This window comes from Elgaria multicarinata, chromosome 9 (assembly GCF_023053635.1).
Source record: "Elgaria multicarinata webbii isolate HBS135686 ecotype San Diego chromosome 9, rElgMul1.1.pri, whole genome shotgun sequence".
Classification (NCBI taxonomy): domain Eukaryota; kingdom Metazoa; phylum Chordata; class Lepidosauria; order Squamata; family Anguidae; genus Elgaria; species Elgaria multicarinata.
The window spans coordinates 77,945,561-77,969,445 of record NC_086179.1 but is presented as its reverse complement, the minus strand read 5'-3'; the positions used below and the strand labels follow the sequence as shown (position 1 = coordinate 77,969,445).

Sequence of the window (23,885 nt, the reverse complement as noted above, 5' to 3'; positions counted from 1 at the left end):
AGATATTCAATACGACAGCTAAATGCACACAAAATCATGGGTTTTGTATATTTATAATGAGAGCTAGCTGTAGAAATATGAACTGTAACATTGTTAACAATATTCTGTGATCAATCCGATTCAGACATATGGTGCATACAATGCCAGAGAATGATACCATGCTCATTCGGTAAATAAAATGCAAATAAAAGATGCTTGCAACAAGACATCTAAGGGAAATTCTTTATTATAATAACATCACGCCCATAATATTCTGGATGCTCCAATATTTTTAAGGGAAAACACACACACACTATAACAGATAAAGTAGCAAGAACTCAACATTGGAATAAAACAAATTCTTGAAAATAAAGAGACAGATACTTGATTTTATACACTTGTAAATAATAGCAGTAATAATTTGGCAGGTTAACGTGAGAATGATTCCATTACGCTTTATATATTATATGCCTTTTTATCGGTCTCACAATGGAGACTACCCTTCTACTCCTGGAACCACTTAGATCCCAATCCTATGCATGTTTCGATAGAAAAAAGTCCTACAACTCCCAGCTTTCTGGCTGGGGAAAGCTGGGAGTTGTAGGACTTCTTTCTGTCCAAACATGCATAGGATCGCACCTTTAATTCCTTTTTAAAAAATAGCAATCACCAATTTATTTTATATTTTATTTAACATATGCCCCACCTCTTTGTCAAAAATACTACTCAAGGTGCAATAAACTACAGATTAAAAGCAAAATCTTAATTAAAATAACATAAAAACAGATCCATTGAAGTACAATTAAAAACACAATAATAAAATAAATGTACAGCATCAACCAATTAAAAATCCCTTCTGCAACAAACCAGCTTACTTGCCAAAGGCCTGCCTAAATAAAAACGTCTTTGCCTGAAGACAACCTAGCCTCCCTTGGACACAGGCTAGAAGCATTCAAGAGGCAGCTGGACAGCTATCTGTGAGGTATGCTTTAAGGTGGATTCCTGCATTGAGCAGGGGGTTGGTCTTGATGGCCTTATTAGGACCTTTCCAGCTCTACTATTTTATATTTCCATTCCAACGGGTTGTAGTTCATATGAAAATCCTAAACAAATCAGCATCTTGAATCAATGATTGTGTGTGCACTACACAGCCCCATACAGTAAAAAATACACCACCTACAAGGATTGCCCCCTTCATGGGACAGCTTCACATATGTGTACTCTTGCACACACAAAGGCTGACCCCTCAATTGAAGTGAACGGAGTAGATAACATACACAAGCCCTTTCTGTTAAACGTTAAAATACACCAAACGTAATAGTTCTGAAACAAATCTTTGTCACTCTTTGTAAAGATACAGGGTTGGTCAAATTCCCTTCTTCTGAAAGATTTCTTCCAGAATATGGAGCTCCATAGAACATTATAGCCTTTTCATTTCCACAGCACAGAACTCTATAAGCCTGTTCAGCCATTTGCCATGGCTATCAATCCTTTGTGGGATGAAGGAGCAGGTATACAAGGTAACATGTGCTAGTAGGAGGGCTTTGTGCACACATCACTACCCACAAAGCCCTCACATCTTATAAGTACAATTCATACAACCGACATCAATACTCACAAATGAGTGGTTGTGTAGGCACAGGGATTAAAGAGATGTGACAGAGACATGCCTATATTCTGGGGACCATACCTTTGGCTTTGCTTGTCTCATGAGAATGTAGGTGACATTTAACATATAAACTCAAACTAACAGATGGCTCAAAGCCCTTTGAGGGCACATTTTAAAAACACAACTTATTTCTGCTTTAAAGAATAATTAATATTTTAGGGAGAGGCCTTTTGTTCTAGTGGAATGATACAGTGCTGTGCCTTTCTTAACAGAACTAGTTTCATTCTGTTACAGTGGTAAAACAGTTATCCCAAATATAAATCACAGGCATTTCCCAGAAATTCAACTGGCTTTCTACTAAAATACTGCTTTAAATACTACAGGCTTCAAACACTATTCTAAAAACATTCAAAATATATCTTAAAGGAAAACTTTTGTTTTTTGAAACCCAGCTTTAGTACTAAGATAAACGCAACATTATTTAGAAAAATTACATAATGTGAAAGACAAAATGTTTTAACCTCAAGAATCCTTTGAAATTAGAGAGAGAGAGATGGAAAAGATAGCTCAACAGTGCCACCTTGTGAAATTCAGTTAACCATTGTATAGTCTTCTGTTATATATCTTTAAATTGTTCGTTTTCAGTAGTTGGATCATATAGAAGAGAAGCACATTCCTAGTTAGCATATATGTCATTTGTCAACTGCTGTTAAATGTTTTTGAAAAGGGATAAAAAGAGGTGAAGTAGCAAAAAAAGAGAATACTCTGTTATTTCCATTCAAACAGTCAGAACAGAGGCCTGGTCCTTAGAAATAGTGCTCATTGTTATGATGAGCAGTGAATGAAATGAAATATGAATGAAGATGTCTCATTTCAAATAAAACAACACTAAAGCAATTGATCCTGGGGGATTTCTTAACTAGGAGTTTGTGGAATTGTAGCCCTTGTTCTGACCATTTTTGCATCACTTCGCTCATGCAGTATTATTGCACCACACAACAGTGACAGGCCTTGATGCAAAAAATGAACAGTACTTTGTGTTGTTCTTATGTAGTCATCTCCAAATTGCAAAACTGTCACAGCACTACAACTGGAGGAACATGTCAATAGTTGGTGAGGCATATCCTTTAATTAAGAATCTTCTCCAAGACTTCAGATTTGAGCAGACAAGGCTCTGCTGTCTAAACCACTGGTTTATGCCATTTGCATTTTGACTTTGGACAAAAAATATGGATTGGAATAGATTTCTTAAGACATCATTCTATGTAAGTCTTCCAGATAATTTGATGACATATAATGGGGCATTTATGTGAGTTGTTTTTATCAGGTTCAGTATCTTAATGTGTTTTTAGCTGTATAAATTGTTTTTCAATTTTGTATATTAAATATTTTAGGTTTTTATTATCTGGTATCTTTGGCTTTTAATTTTGTAAATCACCCAGAGAGCTTTGGCTATTGGGCAATACAGAAAATTAAATAAATAATACTAAATCAGCTTCTGATTTTATGTCGTTTTAAGCAATAGTGAAGTTCTTTGCAAAATGAAATTCTAGTTAGTGTATGATAGCTTAGGGCAGCTTATTCTCTCACATGGCTCCTGTCTGCAGCTTGAAGAACTAACACCAGGCTAAAATAAATAGGTGTAGCTGGTTTTGGCATGGAGGTATATACAGGGATGGGCAATTTGTGGTCCTCCAGGTGTTTTGACCTACATCTCCCATCAGCCCTAGCCATCATAGCCAATGGTGAGTGATAATGGGAGTCGTAGATCAAAACATCCAGAGGGTCACAAGTTGCCCACCCCTGAGATAGAAAATGTGGAGTGCTTCACCTTTGCGTGTCTGCTCAAGTAGCTGCTTAACATAGGGAGTTGCAGATTGTTATTAGATTTGTATCCCATTTTTAGTTCAAAGCAAGGCTATGGGACAGGCTGGCACAATACTACCTACTATGAACGGCAACAACTCTCAAAGGTCTCTTCCGATCCTGCTACGTGAGGACTCGAAGCTCCATCAGACGAGTGTTTCATTACACACTCGTTACTGGGCGCTGATTTTTCGCACGTCTGCCTCCTGCACGCTTCCTGCATGCCTCCTGCCCTTTCTAGCCTTCTTTGTGTGACAAAAAATCTCCCAGTATATCTGACTCCTGCTGTCTGCAGAAAAAGCAGCAGGATCAAAACGGCCCATGGAATGGGCCACATCCAAGTTGTTTACTTCCTCTTTCGAAAGAGGAAGTAATGAGGGACAAACGCATGGGTGGAGAAGCGATAGTAAGCAAATGTGATTTTCCCGCGTGTTGACACTCTTGATCTTATCTGGAAAGGTCAGGAAGTGAACCTGGAAGCTCTTGCAAGCAAAGCATGTACTCCACAACTGAGCAATGGCTCTTTCCAAAAGATACAGGAAAATTCCAAAACCTACTAGGAAAATTGTGGCAATTCTAGTACATTGCTGAGCTCCAATTTTATGAGAGGCTTCCAAAATTATCTTGGAAAAGACACACCTTGCTCAACTTTCTACAGTCGTGTGAGAAAGAAAGTACACCCTCTTGGAATTGTAAGTTTTTACATATCAGGGCATAACAACAATCATCTGTTCCTTAGCAGGTCTAAAAAGTAGGTAAATACAACCTCAGATAAACAACAACACATGATATATTACACCGTGTCATGATTTATTTAACAGAAATAAAGCCAAAATGAAGAAGCCATGTGTGAAAAAGTGATTCAAAATGATTCAATAGCTTGTAGAACCACCTTTAACAGCAATAACTTGAAGTAATCATTTTCTGTATGACTTTATCAGTCTCTCACATCGTTGTGGAGGAATTTTGGCCCACTCTTCTTTACAACGTTGCTTCAGTTCATTGAGGTTTGAGGGCATTTGTTTATGCACAGCGTTCTTAAGGTCCCGCCACAGCATTTCAATTGGGTTGAGGTCTGGACTTTGACTGGGCCATTGCAACACCTTGATTCTTTTCTTTTTCAGCCATTCTGTTGTAGATTTGCTGGTGTGCTTGGGATCATTGTTCTGTTGCATGACCCAATTTCGGCCAAGCTTTAGCTGTCGGACAGATGGCCTCACATTTGACTCTAGAATACTTTGGTATACAGAGGAGTTCATGGTCGACTCAATGACTGCAAGGTTCCCAGGTCCTGTGGCTGCAAAACAAGCCCAAATCATCATCCCTCCACCACCGTGCTTGACAGTTGGTATGAGGTGTTTGTGATGATACGCTGTGTTTGGTTTTTGCCAAACGTGGCGCTGTGCGTTATGGCCAAACATCTCCACTTTGGTCTCATCTGTACTGTTATGAACTTTAACATTTAACATGCTGAGGCCTGTAGAGTCTGAGATGTAACTCTTGGGGGTTTTGCAATTTCTCTGAGCACTGCACGGTCTGACCATGGGGTGATTTTACTGGGATGTCCTCTCCTGGGAAGATTGGCAACTGTCTTGAATGTTTTCCACTTTTGAATCATCTTTCTCACTGTAGAATGATGGACTTTAAATGGTTTGGAAATGGCTTTATAACTCTTCCCAGATTGATGGGCAGCAGCAATTGCTTCTCTAAGATCATTGCTGCCTTTCCTCCTTGGCATTGTGTTAACACACACCTGAATGCTCCAGACCAGCAAACTGAAAAAACTTTGGCTTTTATAGAGGTGGTCATACTTGCTGATGATCAATTAATCACGGGCATTTGATTAGCAGCACTTGTCTGCTACTTAGCATCTTAATTCCTATAGAAGCAGTAAGGGTGTACTTACTTTTTCACACATGGCTTCTCCATTTTAGCTTTATTTCTGTTAAATAAATCATGACATGGTGTAATATGTCATGTGTTGTTGTTCATCTGAGGTTGTATTTACCTAATTTTTAGACCTGCTAAGGAACAGATGATTATTATTATGTCCTGATATGTAAAATCATACAATTCCAAGAGGGTGTACTTTCTTTTTCACACAACTGTATGTGGGACCCATAACAGATAGGTTCAACAGGTGGGAGGCGGGAGGCATGGTACTAGCAATGCCTGTGGAACAATATGGTGACAGGGTAGCTGTAGACTGTATCACTACATACACATCGCTTTCAAGTTACTCCAAAATGAATGAAACTTAAATTTATTTTATTTATTATTGCGTTTATATCCCGCCTTTTTTCCTGTAAGGAACTCAAGGTGGCGTACTAATCCTCCTCCTCTCCATTTTTATCCTCACAACAACAGCCTTGTGAGGTGGGTTGGGCTGAAAGTCTGTGACTGGCCCCAAGTCACCCAGTGGGTTTCCATGGCCGAATGGGGACTAGAACCTGGATCCCCTGACTCCTAGTCCAACACCTTAGCCACTACACCACACTGGCTCAACGTGCAAAGATTATCACACAGACAACCCTTGAAAGGAACCCAACCCCTAGCAGCACTGCAATGTAGCCCCAAAGTTATAGTCCTGTATCACATGGACACACTTAATGCCACCACAACATCTTCCAGGTAGCAGCTGGAATGAACTGCAGAAGTACAAGCAAAAACTTGATATAAACATAATCATATACTAACATGTCAGCAAATAGTAATCTTTTAAAATTCATGATAATGAAGATGGGTTTTTTGCCACCTTTTTAAAGTTGTAAATATATTTTTAAAGCCCTGTGGATTTTAGTTAATGGAAATAATGGCGAACAGTATCAGCTATCACTACAATATTGCTTTTTGAGTTTCTGAATTCTTTGTTTCTCAAAGATTATAACCAAATCCAGAAAGATTGCACATCTCAAAAACAGATTAGTGCTACTAACCATTAATGCTACTGAAAAGCAATATGAAACATCTCATTATTGTTTTGTTTCTCTAAGAGCCTTGACTAGGGAATTTCAACTGCATCTTCTTTTTGGTTTAATAAATCAGTAAGATGTGAAAGACCACCTACACTTTTTGTATTTGTATCAATTCAAAATGAATTGCAAAGGCAAAAGCTTCATGACAAATAATAAAGAAACCTATATACCAAAACTCTGTAGTCTGGATATCAGCCTCTACATTTAATAGGATTGTTTTATATCACTAATTTCAGTAATCTTTATTATGTAGTCCAAATCTGTACATTTAGGGATTTTTGTACATTTAATTTTTAAACATTAATAGAATTACATGGAACTGGTTTGAAGATCAAAACCTTTAATTGCTATTCATCATCTTATTTCACAAAAGTCTAAAGCGCCTGCTCAGAGACAATTTGATGATAAAGTAACTCAACAAGAAATCCAGCCAAATGGAATTAGAAGATGTGTACCCTGCTTTATATTTTTAATTTTGTGCCTTATGCTGGTTCTTCTTTGCAGCAGTCAAAGGTCTCTCCCACCCCGTTAATATGAAATATCAAGAAATCAGAGTTGCAGAAAAGACTGCACCGAAGTTAGAATATATTCTTATCTGTCCAGTAGGCATAGGCCATAAGGCATGCAAGAAACTGAAATATTCACATCCCTGAGCCAGCTTGCTCATTGGACAGGCTTGGTGTTTGTCCAGGACCCTGATGCACAGCAGCACATTCCCTAGTGTACAAGCAAAGGTAGGGATGCCTTGGAGTCACTAGCACATTGCTTCCTCCCATTGCTTGAGGATGCAGGTTCTAGGAAGCATTTTTTTTTCTTGCAGAGAGAGGCAAAGGGGTGGGGTAGGGTCACTGCTTGCTTTCTAAATAAATGGAAGATGTGTTTCTTAGTTGCCTTAGGCAGTGAAATAACTATTCCCCTTAACTTAGTGGCAGCAGTGCAGTGTAAGGGAAAGGATGCTATGGGGAAAAGAGAAGGATACTGACTCCAAAGCACATCACCATCGAAGGCTAGCCTGTTTCATAACCACTATCCCCAAATTTGAAGGCTTACATATCAGACCATAATGGAGCAGCAACCCAAATCTGCACAAAGAAAATCTAGCTTCTCATGATTTTCATTGGTGGGGAAAAATGAGAGAGATCAATCTCCCAAGGCAAATATAAATTGGAAGCTAACAACCACCTCCAGCCCCATGTATTGCAAGAAATGCATTCACTTCCCTACCAATCTGGTGAAAGATGTGTTTGCTAGGCATGATTTTAATTTGCACAGAAATGTATCCACCAAACCAATGTACTGTTTGAGTTTTAAAAGGATATTATCCACTCCTCTAAATCTGGACACAATCTGGTCACTTTGAAATCAGCTTGCAGAAGCCAAGGAGATGCTAGAAATGCATCCTTTGGATCTTAGGCTTAAAAAAATTATCTTGGTTCACGTTTACTGAACTCCACAACGTATGGGGTTGTCTAATTTGCATAATTGTTGGAGATGTAATGCACCTAATTTTATGCACCTTCTTTTATTCACATGGCTTTTTTTCACATAACCAATAGTTACCTCCTTTTGGGAGGAGGTCATAATACCGATAAACTTCATATTGGAAACAGTCTTTAATACTGAATGATGTGCCTGTCATAAACTATTTACCGGTCCCTTGGAAGCTAACATACGGTCAGCACAAATGGATTTTTGAGCCCTTATGACAGCCAAAAGACTGATATTACTACATTGGAAGGATAAATGTTCACCTCTCATAATGCAATGGACTGAAGACCTAACTATGTTAACAACATTTGAACTCACAAGTGAAAAAATATATGGATATTTGGTCTGCTTTTCTTGAAAGTTATGCATAATCTCCCCCCCCCACACACACACCTTTTCTTAAAGACAGAATGCTTAAAAAATACTGATATTTTTATGCATGTAATTTTCTGTTCCTTTTTTATTTTGATTTTCACAATATACTTTTTTGTTGTTGTGAAATTCACATTAAAAGGGGGGAAAGGTTAATAATAATAAAAAGAAATGCATCTAGTGGGAGTCTCTTTCCCTTAGTGCAATGTGAGTAAATCAATCAGGAGTAACCCTTTGAGGTGGCTCTCAAAAAGTAGTATATGAATATTCCCTGAAATCACTACATTTTCAACTTTAAAAACAATTAACAACATAGCTCCAAATCACCTTCCTTCCTTCCTTTTCTGCTCACCCCAAAATGTATTCCAGCTATTTCTTATGTGAACTACATATAAAATAATGTCATGGTACCACTACTAATAGGATTATATATGAGAAATACTAAAGTTTATTTCTACTCGTAAGAGCACTCACTCATAATTCAGAACACAGGATGATTTTCAAAAAATGTTGTCCCTAATGATTTGGCATCAACTATTGTAGTATTTAGTTTGAGGAGGCAAAACTGCTCCTTCATTTAACAGGTTGTATTGGTAATTGCAGGGTGTGGTTTTTCTTAAGAAAATCAAAATACTTCTAAACATTCCTCCTTCTAAACATTCCATCCATATGGATGTCATGTAGATCACAATGTTTGTATAAACATTATTTATGAGGTTCCTGTGAATCTTTAGAGAATGGCCACAATCCAACACTGAAATCAATATAGACTGGGAATAATCCTGGATGTGTTTAAACAGAAAAAAATCCTACAACTCCCAGGCTTCCCCAGCCAGGACTTTTTTCTTTCGAAACATGCATAGTATTCCGTCTTTAAACATGCTTAACTCTATGGATTATGAACAATGATTACATTTTTACTGTTCAGTACACAGTCTACAAGCTTCTGCTGTTAGAATTTTGAGAATCTCCGGTTTTATTATAAAAATAAGCCACGCCTTACTAGCTGCCAAAGTTGCTTTTATCCACAGAAACAATGACAATCATTAAAAAAAACTGGAAATCTGTTAAGAGTGAACAATTGGAGGCCCTTAGACATTCTTGATTTATTTCGAAGTGCTGCCTCCAATTGTTTGCTTTTAATGGATACCAATTTCCCATATTATATAATAAATGCAATGGATGCAGCTGTACAAACAATAAGCAAACTAAACAAGCAGAAACCCTAAACAAGCAGAAATCCTAAACACATTTACCTGGGAGTAAGCCCCATTGATCTCACTGGAGCTTACTCCTGAGCAGATATGTAAAGGGTCATGCTGTTAACCATGAACCCTAAGCCTGTTTATCTATGGAGTAAAATGGAACAATTTCGAGTAAGTATACCTAGGATTGCTGCTTTGCAGCACAATCCTATGCATGTTTACTCAGAAGTAAGACCTGTGGTACTCTGAGGAAAGTGTGTATTGGAATTGTGTGCTTTAAGTTTCATTGTTTTCAATGGGGCTTTGCAATCCTACCTTTTACTTAATATGCTTAATATGCTTCCCGATTGTAGTCTGGCATCCAGTATGTTCTTTAGATGATATGCAAATCTGGTAAATTGCATTTGTCAATAATATGTGGTCCTCCAGTTTATAAAAGATTCCAAGGTTTCCCATTCCTGCTGTTTTACAGAACAGATAGACCTAAGGTTTATCCTGGGATCATCCAGGGTTCACCCCTGCCTGAGCACTGGATCCCCTGTGTGTCACCTAGATGAACAGGTTTGACCCCTGGACGATCCAGGGATAAACCTTAGGTTAGCCTTAAAGTCCTATGGATTTCACTTCCAGGTAAACAGGTGTAGGATTGCAGCCTTAATCCTGAGTTTCACTACTCAGGTTCATTCTGGTTGCAGTAAAGCCATTATCATAAACTGTCTTTCATATTCCCATGGGAAATAGTTCATGTGAATGAGCCTTCACATGTCGATTTCTGAGACTCAACACTGTTTGGAGAACTTAAACTTTCCAACAGATGGTAAAATCTGGGATCATTATAGCATGAGCGCTGTTTCAAGACATTCTCACCAAAAATAATGTATAAGAGCCATACTATAGTGACAGACCGAATCATATCAAAATTAAATCTACTGAGCCTTAGCTACACCAATTTTTACCAACTCCTGTTGCATACAGCTAGGCACATAAACAGACATATTGAAGTCATCCCAGATTTATGGCTTCTGCAACATAACTCATATAATGTAAACAAATCCCTTCATTCAGATTACTTTGGATATGTGAGTTAAATTTCCCTGATCTTATATTTATTAATACCCAGTATGCTTACCTTATAAAAATGCCCCAATACCTGCAAAAACAGTGCATCCGATTTTACATTCCCTCCCAGTTACAAAAACATCAAGAATATTTAGTTTTCTTTCATAGAGTTTCTAAACTTGCAGCCTCTTATTTGCTGAAGAAGAAAAATCCTAGAATTTGGTCTTCTTGAAAGTCAAAAATTACCACATAAATCTCTGGATTTCCTCACTATTCGGCCACTGAAATGGCTTGTTCAAAAATAAATGGAATGTTACTGCATTCACCAAGAGATAAAAAGTTAACTCGAGGAAAAGTTTCAAAAGTGATGGTACTGGAATATTCAGCCTATAGATGATGTATGGCAAAATGAAGTAACGAAATTCTAGTAGCTTCTGGGGAACTGTGACTGCAAGCAAACATACAAAATATACTAAGTTCCAGAAAATAGATTTTGACTTCAGCGCGTCCATGAAACTCCAGCCAGCAAAAATATAAACTGGAACTAATATGTACTTCACAAGCTCATGTCTTTGAAAGATTTTTCTCCACACATAAAACGTGTAATGTCTGTTATCTGCCAGCAAATACTTATGAGCATAAGTAAACTTCCAGACAAGGACTAAAGATATGATGGTGAAGATGACATATTGCAACAAATGTGTCCTCACAGAATGAAGAAAATTGGTGATTTTGCTAGGTGTTACTAGGTGAGGACAGGAAAAAAAGAGAGTAAAAGAAAGGAAGTAGAACAACTGAGGGAAATGTAGACAGGCTTCATGGCTGCTCCTATCACCAACAACGATACCACCATTAAGGACCGCAAATGTAAAAAACACCATCACCATGCCAATGTACGGCCAAGTCAAAACGATAAGAGCGTTTAGGTTTCTAAATGACGTGAAGTAGTCAAGGAGAAATCTGAAGACTCCAATGAGTTCTGAAAAGGTTCCCTTTGTGGGTAACTTCTTCTGGTCTTTGTTTTTCAACAATTCTGCCTTCCAGGCTTCACTGAGTTTTTGTGCAACAAGACTTCCACCGCAGAATGCAGTCCATACAACATTCGTCTGACGAAACATGAAGCCACAGAATCCAAGCAGGGCTGAAGTTTTATGATTGCCATAAAGGCACATTAAATATGCGAAGAGAGTAAAAAATGTTGACCCAGTATCTGTATAATAAAGGAATGTAAAAAAATAAAGAGTTGGAAATATTGCTAGCGTCAAGGTCGATAGGATCCTCTGGAACCCAGAAGCAGCCTAGAGAGGGTGAAAGAGACAAAAGGAAAAAGGAAAAAAGAGGGATCAGAACTACTGCCTCCATTAAGGAAAAAAACAAAATGGGCAAAATCTACCAGGAATTTTACCCATGCAAACTCCATTTCAATGGAGGAGAACCAAAAAGCAAAGATTTCCAGTGCTTATGACAGGTAATTTAAAATAAAAGGTATAAAAATGTAATAAATAAATAAATAAATAAATAAAAGGTCATTTTTAAGATTCCAAATGTTAAAAAAATAAGATTGCAACCTGATTAAAGAAACGTTAATCAAGTCATCATTATGAGTTTCATTTGATGAATCAACTAAATTTGCATATGGCTGAAACCAATATTTCTGAAGCAAGGAACATACATTCTTTATTTTTAGATGATGCATACATATGTCCTAGCTGGCATTACCTTAAAAGAGACATTCTCCCTTCTCTCACATACAATAAGAATGGCTCAGTTCAGACAACACATTTCTTAATGGTGGTTTTAGAGCTCTACGGTGGAGTTTTTACACCACCGTTGAGAAATGTGTTGTCTGGCGGGAAAACTCCATGCAACAGTGCAGGTTTTTTTGGAAAACACTCCATGCAGAATATCCACGCTGTGCAGAGGAGAGTTCCTTCACAACCATTGTGTTGCGTGTTACGTGGAGGGCTCTGCAGAGTTTTCCATTGTGCTGAGTTGACTTTTCCCACTGACTACAGAGTTCCCTGGCAAGAGCAGTGAAAGGAGCGAGTGCCGCTTTAGGAGAGCCACTGGGATTGTTTTTTTGCAGCAATGGCTGATGGGATACCATCAGGAGGACCAGGGGAAGAAAGAAGGCGGAGGAACTGTCAATCAAACATCATGATGGATTTTACTCAACTCCACAATAGCCCATAGTCACACAACAGTGGAGTTAGAACACGTTGTGAGGGGAGTACCTTCTAAAAACTCAACTGTTGGGTGGAGTTTTTACACTGGGTTGACTAATGTATTGTCTGAACTGAGCCAATGTCTCTTCTAAGATAGTGCCTGCCATTTGCAGTTTTTTATAAGTGTTTGTATTAAATAATAAATATTCTTTTTTAAAAAAAATGCTGTTTAATTAATCAGGGATTTCCCATGAGTGGGAACTGCTTGACTGTGAGCCAGATCCAGACAACATCAGGTTCTTGACTGTGGGCCAGATCCAGACAACATCACGGCCCCTACTCCTTGGCCTGCCCCCTCACAAAGGGCTGTAAACTGAACAGATCCATTGATAGCCTGCTGCATTACTGTGCAGGGCTGGGAGAAACAGAAACATCTTCTTCCCTGCCCAGTACGGAAAGATGAATTTAGATGGATGGATGGATGGATGTTATGAATAGGCATGTATATACATGAGAGAAAGAGAGGGGAGGGGGGGAGAGAGAGAGAAGAGGGTGGCAAGGAGAGAGGAAAGACTGTGGCAGAGACATTGAGTGAAAAGGGGTGACAGAGAGAAGAGGGAAGGGCGTGGAAAGGTATGTGCATGAGACAGAGGGAGAGAGAGAGGGTGCCCCACCTAATTTTTGGCTCTGGGTCCACACCCACCATGAGACCTAGCACCAAATGATGACCTATATGTGGCCCCGAAGCACTCTCCCCAAGGGAATGTGGCCCTCAGCTACTTATTTTTTAAAGGTCCCCACCCCTGCTATAAACCATTGCTGCTTTCATGGAAAACAGCATTTTTGGCCAAATGATCCATAGAGATTAAATGGACAATGGACTATATTTTCTTAGTACTATAGGATGGCTAAGACTATGAAGGTAAAGTAGCATAACTCCTCTGAGAATACCAAATAAATAAATAAAACTCTATGGTTGTAACAGTAATGCAAGCCTATGAGCTCTATGTATCTAGTGCTCATATTCACAGGTATAAAGTTAAGCACATCTGTGCTTCCCACCAGTTTTAGAAAAACAGGAAGACAACTGTCATGCTGGGAAGCTTCAATTGTTATTGCAGAAGCAGAATAGAACTCAATTTAAACACAACATAAGGGAAGAGTTCAGAGTTTTGTCAAAACTGTGACCCATTAATGGTGCTACTGTATCTAGGAAGAACATTATTTTACGTATAATACATTTGTACTGTACCTTTTTATAATGCAACCTGCAAAAAAGCAAATATAGTAAATAGAAGTTCCCAACGCTGAAAAGAAGATTAATGAATCTGAGCATTCCTGTAGAGCAGACTATGCTTCCGGACCACCCAAAGAGCCATGCTGCGGGCTTCACAATTCCAACTGACACCAAGTACAAACCAGGCAGTGTAGTGATCATCGGGTCCCACTACCAAAAGAAAAGAAAAAAGACAACAAAATTAAATGGCCGAGAAAAACAATTTTTAATCAGAAAAAACAGAATGGAAAATTAATGACTTTGTGATTCCTGTGCATTTGTGAATCACTTTCTCATGATTCCTGTGCCCCTGTACATAAATCTAACTGTTCCAGGTATATGTGGAGTGTAGGCATCTCAGAGAAGATGTACACGTTTCTGATTCAGACATTATTAAAGAGACAGAGAAAACATATTTCACTCATGCTTCCACTCTGGTTGCTTGCTTGCCAAGTGCGCAGTCTCCCAAAATCATCTTTGAACATTTTATTTAGACAGATTTTATATATCTTGGTTCTGATGCACAAGAGCAGCAGCTCAACCTTCGCACCTTCTTTACTATCAAGTATTGTATTAGGAAGTTTCATGTCATAATATCTGTCAAGAGCAGGGTATAAAACCTAGAATGTCCTAATGTTCTTTATTACTGCAAATCCTTTTCATGAATACAATTTTCATCTCTGCATCATTCAGAGGACTAATTCTTTGGACTATTCATAGCAATACACCAGCCTTGTAAAAACAAGCCCATAAAAGTTACTATAAAGCCAAAACCTGTACTAGCTTGCTAATAGGCTAACTAGCCTGTATTTCCCTTCCTCTGCAACCAGCATGGAGCCCTGATCATATTTGCTGATTCCATGAGAGCACCTGAATACAGAGCTGTATGACGTTTTGGGGCTATGGGGGGAGGATCTGAAAAAAACAATAACTTTCCCATTTACACAGTGACACAGTCTTACAGAGAACAATTGCCCATTCCCACCCCTTCTTGCTCAGTCTTACTTTTTGTGCCCTCTGCTCTGTGCTCCCATCCACCCCATTCCTCCACCCGCAATAACAGGCTATTTGCAGGAAAGGTTTGTACAGTTTGCCACTTCTTGCCCATTGCTACGTACCAGGGAAGTAGCAATTTGCATGGGTACAATAAATAGATGTAAACCAAGACTTGAACAAAATTGCATATTCCTTTTAAAAGGAGTACATAGACTACCTTTTTGACCATTTAGCTACTGGGTGGCATTCCCACATCAGAGGATAACAGTTTGGGGACAAATCCAAGCAATTGTCTGGGAAATGAGAATCACTGGAAGGACAGCTCACGGATTAATGACCTATCTCAGTGTTTTTGCAACTGTGAAATACAGTAAGAATGCAATCCAATGCATGTGTATAATGAAAAACGCCCATGCTGGTTGGGGAATGCTGGGACTTTTTCTGTCTAAATATGCATAGGATTGAGCCCTAAGCTTTGCAGACTGGAAGCTTTATCTTACATATGTGTTAGAGAAAGGCAAAGATGATCTCAAGGTCTATGTAACTTTTCTAAATAGTGGTGCTGTCAGAGCAGACTTTAGGGTAGAAATCCAGGACCCGACTCAGCAGAATGCACAGGACCCCCAAATATGGCAAGGCTGGCTTACCAGCTGAACTGAAAAAATGTACATTACCATTTAATGGGAGCTGCCCTCATAAGATCATTAAATCAAGAAGCTAAGCTAACCTAACCACACTCCTGCTGTGGAACACCAGATGATGATGATTAGCCTACAACTCCCATCACCCCAAGTCAGTATACCCAATACTGAGGGATGATGGGAAATATATGCCAAAAAATAGAGGGCCCCTTGATATATACTGATGTAGAGTATACAGAGTGTAGAGTGTTTCGGATTGGGCTCTATATAAGCTCAGACAACTGAGAAATTCTATATCTATAGGGTCGAGGCAGGTGGGGTCTGCAAGGTCTTTTAAATAACCGCTTTGCCTCTGGTCCCTTGGGCTCAAGACAGAGTGGTTACATATATATAAACACTTCTGCACTTGTAGCAGCCTTCCCCAACGTGGTGCCCTCCAGATGTCCAGCACCCGTTTTTCTCGACCACTGGCCATGCTGACTGGGGCCGATGGGAGTTGTAGTAAAAAAATATCTGCAGGGCACTAGTTTGGGGGAATGCTGATCTATAGAGTTAGGCGGCCCCGTGTGCAAGCGGAGGCAGCGGCGGATGAGGCTGAGCGACGGTCTCTCCTCAGCGCGGCGAGGGCCTTCGCGCCTGCCTACCTGCTGGAAGCGGCTCTCGCAATAGGCCTGCGCCTGAGGGACGTGGAAGGCCTCGTCCATGTACGGCGAGCGCTGCTGGCGGTTGAACGCCGAAAAGAGCAGGCAGGAGACGAGGAAGGCGCAGCTGAAGGCCGCCGAGAAGTAGTAGGCCTCGGAACGCTCCATGCTGTCGCAGCGGCGGCCGCGGCGGCAGGCAACTCCCAGCGGTTCCCAGGGTCCAGCTCGGCCAGAAGCTCCGGAGGTCCCCAGCCGCGGCCCCGAGGAGGCGCTGCGGAAGCGGAGGCGGCAGGACGGGGCAAGCTGTTTAGCGTGAGCCGGTTTGTCTCTTGTTTCCTGGAGGCGGCGGGAGGAGGGGGGGCCGGGGTTGGTCGGCCGGTCAGCCCGCCCTAAAATTCGTGAGTCTTTCAAAGGGGGAAACTGCCTCGGCCGGAAAGAGGAGCGCTGGGGCGAGGGAAGCCTAGCTGGGCCTGGGCTTCTCTCCCACGTCCTCAGCCACCCTCGCTCCTCCTTTCACGCTGCTGTTATCAATCGTTGCGAGAGTCGCATCTGAATACACTGTACGGCTTCTGAAATAAGCTCATATTATCCCTTGCTGTAGCGTAGCGGTGGGCCTCTTGTAAGCCTCCAGATACTTTGCCCTACAATTCCCATCATCCCTCACCATTGGCTGTGCTGGGTGATGAGATTTGTAAGCTAACACATCTGTAGGCCCACAAGTTGCACATCAGTGGTACATAGATATAGATGTGTGTATAATGCATCTTTTCTTACCAGTGATTTATACAGAGCAAACAAAAATCTGGCTTCATAAAGGAGCCAGAATATAAAACATGATCAGTGTTACATTTGCAATATTATGAATAAAAGCAGGCTTTGACTATGATCACAAAAGCAAGTAACTTTTTATATTTGAAGAGGAAATGATCTCCCCACTACTGTCTTATCTTGTTTTCTCTGTTTCTTAGATCTCAGCTGTCTTATATTCCTCTTCTTGGTTATGGGTATGATGTTGAAAAGCTCATTTTTTCTACTGTCGGCGAAGGAGTGGTGGTGAATATCCACGTTAGGGAATTCAGTCTATTTTCAGAACAGAAGCCAGGGCACATAGTGTTGTAATATAATGCATTATAATCGATAAACTCTGGGCTCATCTACACCAAGCAGGATATTCCACTATGAAAGTGGTATATAAAAGGCAGGAGGCACACCAGGCAGGATATAGAAGTATGAAAGCAGTATGTAGTATGTGTCAATGGGCCCCAACGGTTGTCAGTGCACTTCAATACCACTATAAAGCAGTAGTGTTGCTCCTGCCTTTTATATACCGCTTTCATAGTGGAATATTCTGCTTGGTGTAGATGAGGCCTCTGTTTTTTTATTTTTGCCACCCATTTTTATATCTATCACTCTCACCAAAAAATCATGAAGCTTCATATTCACTTAATGCAGGCTAGTTACTCATGACCAGGATGCCTAAGCAGGGGTGGGCAACTTGAGGCTTTCCAGATATTTTAGGCTACAACTTCCATCAGCGCTAGCCAGCATAGCCAATGGTGAGGGATTATGGGAGTTTTAAAGGCCAAAACAACTGGAGGGCCACAAGTCTTCCCTTCTGTCTGAGCTAAAGAGTTCTATTGTATAATTTTGGATGTAGTGGGAGTTCACCTGTGTTGTCTGTTAGGTACAACACAGGAGAAAGTAGTTATTCCAGGTAAACAAATCTATCATACAAGAGAGTAATCTTGTGATTGTGTTGTAATTGTTCTTCTATCACCTGCTGGCAAGACTGCCTATTTCTACTGGCCCTGCTTCTGTGTCTTTACAGCAGCCTGACATAGCAAATGAGGCTTGTCCCATCACTTTGTTTCCATATCAGGAAAAAAATCATTTGTTAAAAGAAAATCCTGTATATGGCAGTTACTAAAGTTGCAGAAACAGTGTCAGTTAAACACATATAAACACACAAAAGCTGGCAGCCCTATCTGTCTGTTAGCGATCCCGTGTACAAATCCCACTTCTAAACATCTTTCCTGGATTTAAGCTCCATTGCATTACTTAGTCTTATTCCTTGAAAGTATACCTAGGACTGCAGCCTATGTATCTAAGGATGGCTTTGTGTGATTGTTTTCATCCCACTATTGCTTTTGCCCCATTGTAGAACCAGGAACTACTTTTAGTGCTTGACAATCATGTGGTTGTTCTTGAAGCAATCTGGTGAGCACATATGTATAGAAAAGGATGGGATAATTGGCTATTGACAAACTTTATTGGATATGTATTTGTGGGCAGGAACAATTATCACTTGCTGATCCTGCTCACAGGATCTTCTTGGAAAAATGAATTGGATAACCTAAAAATTAATGAGAATAACGTAAAATGATACCACCCACAACAAAGAGTATATCCATCCCTTTGTCAAGAACATATTTGAAAACTTTTTGACGCTTGCTGAGCCTTATTCTAAGCTATAATATGTCTAACAGAATTCCATAGATTCTTCGGAAAACCCAGAACCAATTCACTCTGTGAACAGATGCTGCAACCAGTGGTCTACGAATTGGGTTGTCAGTGATAACTGGCCTTTCTGGCCTCTCTCTTGCGACAGACGCCCCACAAAGATCAACACTCAGAGGAGGGAAGGTTCTGCTATCACTTTGTTTTGGGGCTTGAAGAAGGAAAAAGCAGTGGCAGAGAATCATTCTGCCTTCTGCAAAAATTCAGTATGATTTATGTGAGACCAGACCTCTCACCTCCTTTGAGTCATCTGGCATGTGTAGGGGACTGAGAGAATGGGTCAATGGGGACCACAAATATCAGCTGGCTACTAAGCCAAACCAAAACGTGTGGACTGCAAGCAACACTACAATGCAGCTTATGCATTGTTAAATACCAAATGTTAGTTTGGTAATCCTAGGCATATTTGTATGCTTTCCTGCTCAGCCACGAAAGGGCAAGAGACTTCCTTATATTCTTGTTTTAAAGGGAGAAAGTTCAGCATAACCCGTAAAAAATTTCAATCTTGAGCTGGGTGAGAGATGTTCCCAACATTGCATGCCTTGCATTTTCACATTGTGTTCTGTCAGTGAGCAGCGATATAAATGTTTACTCTGCTTAAACCAGAATAAAACCGGAGTATAAAACTACTCAAAGTAGTTTTTTTCCAGTTGCTGATGTGAGTTAGAATCACCAGGCCTTAGTTTAGAGTTCATCTCCAACCTGACCCCTTCCAAAACCACTCATTAAGTAAAACTGCTCTCTAAGTAGCAAAGATAAAATATCAACAATACCCATCACAAACTTATAAATGTTTATAAATGTTCCAGGTTTGGCTGATTCAAAAGGAGCTTACTGTTCTGCTACAAGATGCAGTGTTTAACACATCAATTGGAACTGTTTCCTGACTGTCTTGTTACTCTTATCCTATTTAATGATGTGAAAAATGCTGCTACTCTAAGAAAAAAAGCAATGGAAGGTGCTATTGATGGAGCATTAATTAATCCTGCAATGGTGAGCAAACTGTGTTTTTTGTGTGTGTGCGTTTATTCATTAACTGGGTAGTACAGGATCTGAAGGGCTTGCTTTGTCAGTGTGGTGTAGTGGCTAAAGTATTGGGCTGGGAGATCCTGGTTCTAGTCCCCACTCGGCCATGGAAAACCACTGGGTGACTTTGGGCCAGTCACAGACTCTCAGCCCAATCTACCTCACAGGGTTGTTGTTGTGAGGATAACATGGAGGATTATGTACACCACCTTGGGTTTCTTATGGAGGAAAAAAGGGATATGTAATAAATAAAATTTGCTATTGTAACCTTGCCCGACTGAGATTCTGGGTTTCAGGACCAGCATGACGAAAGCAACACCACTAGCGGTCAAGAGCATTTCACAGAGGCCTCCCCCTTACATCTCTCCCTGCACATGTGAATTTCTCCCCCTACCCCTGTAGTTATAGTTAACTGTGTTTCAGCATTACATCTGAACTGACAAAAACATAGCTGCAGCTAAACATGCAACTGGCGATTCTAGGCCAGTTCAGATTATCATGGAATCATTGTGAACAATAACCAGAAAAAGCATACACAAGCTTTCCCCCTCTTTCATAACATGAAGCTACAGTCATGCAATGAAGCTGAATGATGGGAGATGCAGAGCAGACAAAAGGAAGTACTTCTTCACATAGTGCATTGTTAAACTAATGAATTTGCTGCCACAAGATGTAGTGATTGTTGCCAACTTGGATAGTTTTAAAAGAAAATTACGCCATAGCTAGACCTAAGGTTTATCCCTGGATCGTCCAGGGGTCAAACCTGTTCATCTAGGTGACACACAGGGGATCCAGTGCTCAGGCAGGGGTGAACCCTGAATGATCCCAGGATAAACCTTAGGTCTAGCTGTGGCCTTAGACAAATTCATGGACACAGTATGCCAGTTGCTTGGAAATGCAAGTAGGGGGAGGCTGTTGCACTCACGTACATTTGTGGGCTTCTTAAAATCATCTGATTGGCAACTGTGGGACCAGAATGCTGGACACGAGAGGCCTTTGGCCTGATTCAGCACAGTGCTTACGTTCTAAAGGAGAAAAAACATGCAAGGTTGTGGTTGCCCAACTATGGTTTTGCAAATCAGGTCATGTGACATTTGAACTGAACCATGGTTTTGGTTTAAATACATCCTGTTGGGTGTATTTTAATTTCCTCACCTGTAAAGTGCTTTGGATTTTTGTGTGTGCTTATGTGGACCCACTCTGAATTCACTAGGATCACGCTGACACTTTAAAAAAACGTGCTAAACAGAAATCACACATTTGAGTGAGAGGAAAGCTTTAGGGGAAAATTCTGAAAAGTTTGCACTTTTCCTTGATTTTCCCCAGGATGTTAAAATGTGTCTCCGTATTTCCCCTAGACTACTGTTTTCTCAGGGATTTTTCTCCTCTCTTTGCCCACCCTATACTTTATAAAAGATGTTTTATTGATTCTTTGCAAGATAATGATAGTCGTTTCTTTCTGCAAGCTAAATTGCAAGCATCAGGATGAGTGTCAGGAATCCAGGATTCCCAGATTGAAATATTGCATGTGAATTATGTTTTAGTATAATTATTATTACTATTATTTATTTATTTATTTATTTATACAGCACCATCAATGTTCATGGTGCTGTACAGAACAAAATAAATCAGAATTCAAAACACTCTGCCATATGGCTTACATAAATATCTGTTTGTACAGTTATAACTGTAGGATTATTTTCTTAATAAAATTAATATATCTACAATATGTAGGATTTTTTTTTTAAAAAAAAGACTGTGACTTGTTCCAACATCTAATAGATGGAAGTACTCGTTCTTAGCTATTTCCAAACCTACTTTTTTCCTTCTCGAGCTTAAGAAAGCAATGGGTACTATTTTGAAGGCTACCATTTAGAGACTAAACTTTCTTTTGTTCTTTTGGCCAGATCGTTGATCCATTTCAGATACTTGTCGCAACAAATAAAGCTGTTCATCTCCACAAGATTGGTAAAATGAAGACAAGAACGCTTAATGCAGAAATAATATTCAATCTTTCACCGAACAATAATGTAAGATGTCTGCTTACACAGGGCTTATCTGTCTAATTTCATGTGGCCCTTAAAATTTTCCAGTTCTCTGGTTGCTAGAGGCCCACACTTGCTCTTCTGACCAATCATCTGGGAATCATTTCCTCTTCTTACTCAGTCTTGCATATGCACATGCATGAGGGGGAGGTGGGTATGAGAGAGAAAAAGAGAAGGGATAGGGTGGCACAGAGAAAGAAAGCTATATCATCCTAGAAAGTTCCACCTACTATTGGTACTTGCTCCACCCACTGTCAGCCATATGATTTATGTTTCAACAGTCCTTCATATGAAAAGGTTTCCCACCTCTGGTTTACAACAAGCTTTAAATATTTTTTTGCAATCAAACAGTGGGATGATTTATGTAAGATTTGCTTGGCCCTGAAGAAGACCACTAATTAAAAGATAATGAGTGAATAACACCACAATACATATTTTCTGTGCATCAGTTTGGGGCTTTGCCTCACCATCCCTTAGTAAGCTGCCCTTATCCCTGCAAGAGTGAAAATAGCCATTAGCAACATATTAGATCCTATGTTTAACAGCTCCTACCCTTGTGCAGAGTATATATGTAATTTTTAGTTCTAAAGCTTGTACCGATTGAGCAACTTGAAGGTCCCATCATTGTTTGGGAAATTTTTGTGCTACACAATGCAGCGCCTATCCACCTCCTTGCTTTGGCACAGATGTTCTTTGAATAACAGCCTTTAAATCTGCTACCAAATCTTCAGCTCACCCTTCAACTGTTGACTTGAAACTGCCTATGACAAAAGGTGCTGATATTGGCCACAAATATTGAGATAGAAAATCTGATCATGTTCAAATTCTTTGGATCGCTTATTCTCACTTACATGAAAATAATGGCTGAAGGCTTTGTTTTAAACCAATTCTTTTTTCAGAGCATTAGGACGAACAAATGTTTTTTGTCAGTTGTTCCAGACTGTTAGGATATGACTGATACAATTGTCTATTATTCCTTTGTGTTAGATTTCAGATGCTTTCAAAAAGTTTGGCATTTCAGACAGTGACTCTGCGATACTCATTGTTTTGGTTGAAGACCGAGAGAAAACTGTGAATCTGGAAGGTCTGATACGTCAAGTAGAAGGCCAGCAAGTCTCTCTAGAAGATCTCCCCAAAATAACAGATATACAGAAAGTTAAAAAGGTTTGTACAAGTTTGTGCAGTGGTGAGGGTAGAGATAAGACAAGAAAGTATATGGATGTTTCAGCACAATTCTAAGCACGTTTATTCAGAAGTAAGGCTCACTCAATTCAATGTGATTTTCTCACAGGTAAGTGCATAGAATTGGAATCAGACACACGCCTTTGCTTAATCTTTGTGTGTCCTGTTTCTTGTGCTCTGATTGGTCCAGTTTGTTAAAAAATATCAAAATTTTAATGTAACTGTGAAATTCATCAGTGTGTCATCACAATTGTGGATACTTTTTTAAGCGTTCAGAACTATGTTGCTTCTCCAGGAGGTCACCATTCCTTTTTTTGTTTCTTGCAGATGTACAAGCTTACTCCACAAGAAGAAAAAATAGGCACGCTACTGGATGGCATAATTTGTAGAATGGCAACCAAAGATGTTTCATGAAAAAAACAAATACACTAGAACTTCAACCTATTTCTGAAATAAAACTTAATTTTATTTTCTGTTTGGTTGGATCAGTTTTAGAGTGCTCTGCATTCATGTATTTTTATTTGGAGACAGAATCAGACAATCTTATTTTAAGAAATGGAAATAATGTTTGAATATCGTGATTTTTAAAAAAATAAAATATTTTTATTCACTGTATGTTTATGCTTCCTTTCTGCCTATCTACTGAAGGTGTTTTACAATTTAAAATGCCAAATACAAAACAAATTCTTTTATGTCATTTGTTCAGGTTTTCATAGTGCAACCTCCCTGACCTTGGTTTCTGCCTGACCCTTTAGTGCACACAGAACTTTTAAGTAGTTCCTGGGTACATGGTGGAGCAGCTGTACCAGCTTGACTCTAAATCTACATTACTGATTGGTAAAG

The 23,885-nt window shown here is 39.6% G+C and overlaps 2 protein-coding genes across 3 annotated transcripts; one reads left to right on the top strand and one right to left on the bottom strand.

Moving 5' to 3' along the window:
* Nucleotides 1-208: 208 nt before the first annotated feature.
* ALG10 (ALG10 alpha-1,2-glucosyltransferase) lies at nucleotides 209-16,485 on the bottom strand. Its single transcript, XM_063134122.1, has 4 exons — nucleotides 16,276-16,485; nucleotides 13,971-14,165; nucleotides 5,558-11,851; nucleotides 209-4,102 (listed from the first exon to the last, which is right to left on the bottom strand). Exons 1-3 carry the CDS (start codon nucleotides 16,438-16,440, stop codon nucleotides 10,796-10,798), a joined length of 1,416 nt encoding a protein of 471 aa, XP_062990192.1. The 5' UTR covers nucleotides 16,441-16,485; the 3' UTR covers nucleotides 209-4,102; nucleotides 5,558-10,795.
* Nucleotides 16,486-16,501: 16 nt separating this feature from the next.
* TPRKB (TP53RK binding protein) lies at nucleotides 16,502-23,657 on the top strand. 2 transcript variants are annotated; one of them, XM_063134124.1, is made up of 5 exons: nucleotides 16,502-16,584; nucleotides 19,599-19,782; nucleotides 21,723-21,845; nucleotides 22,848-23,024; nucleotides 23,370-23,657. In XM_063134124.1, the coding sequence occupies exons 2-5, from the start codon at nucleotides 19,639-19,641 to the stop codon at nucleotides 23,454-23,456; spliced, it is 531 nt and encodes a 176-aa protein (XP_062990194.1). In that variant the 5' UTR covers nucleotides 16,502-16,584; nucleotides 19,599-19,638; the 3' UTR covers nucleotides 23,457-23,657. The 2 variants fall into 2 exon arrangements, with proteins under 2 accessions (XP_062990194.1, XP_062990193.1); XM_063134123.1 differs by lacking the exon at nucleotides 16,502-16,584 and adding an exon at nucleotides 18,350-19,303.
* Nucleotides 23,658-23,885: the final 228 nt, after the last annotated feature.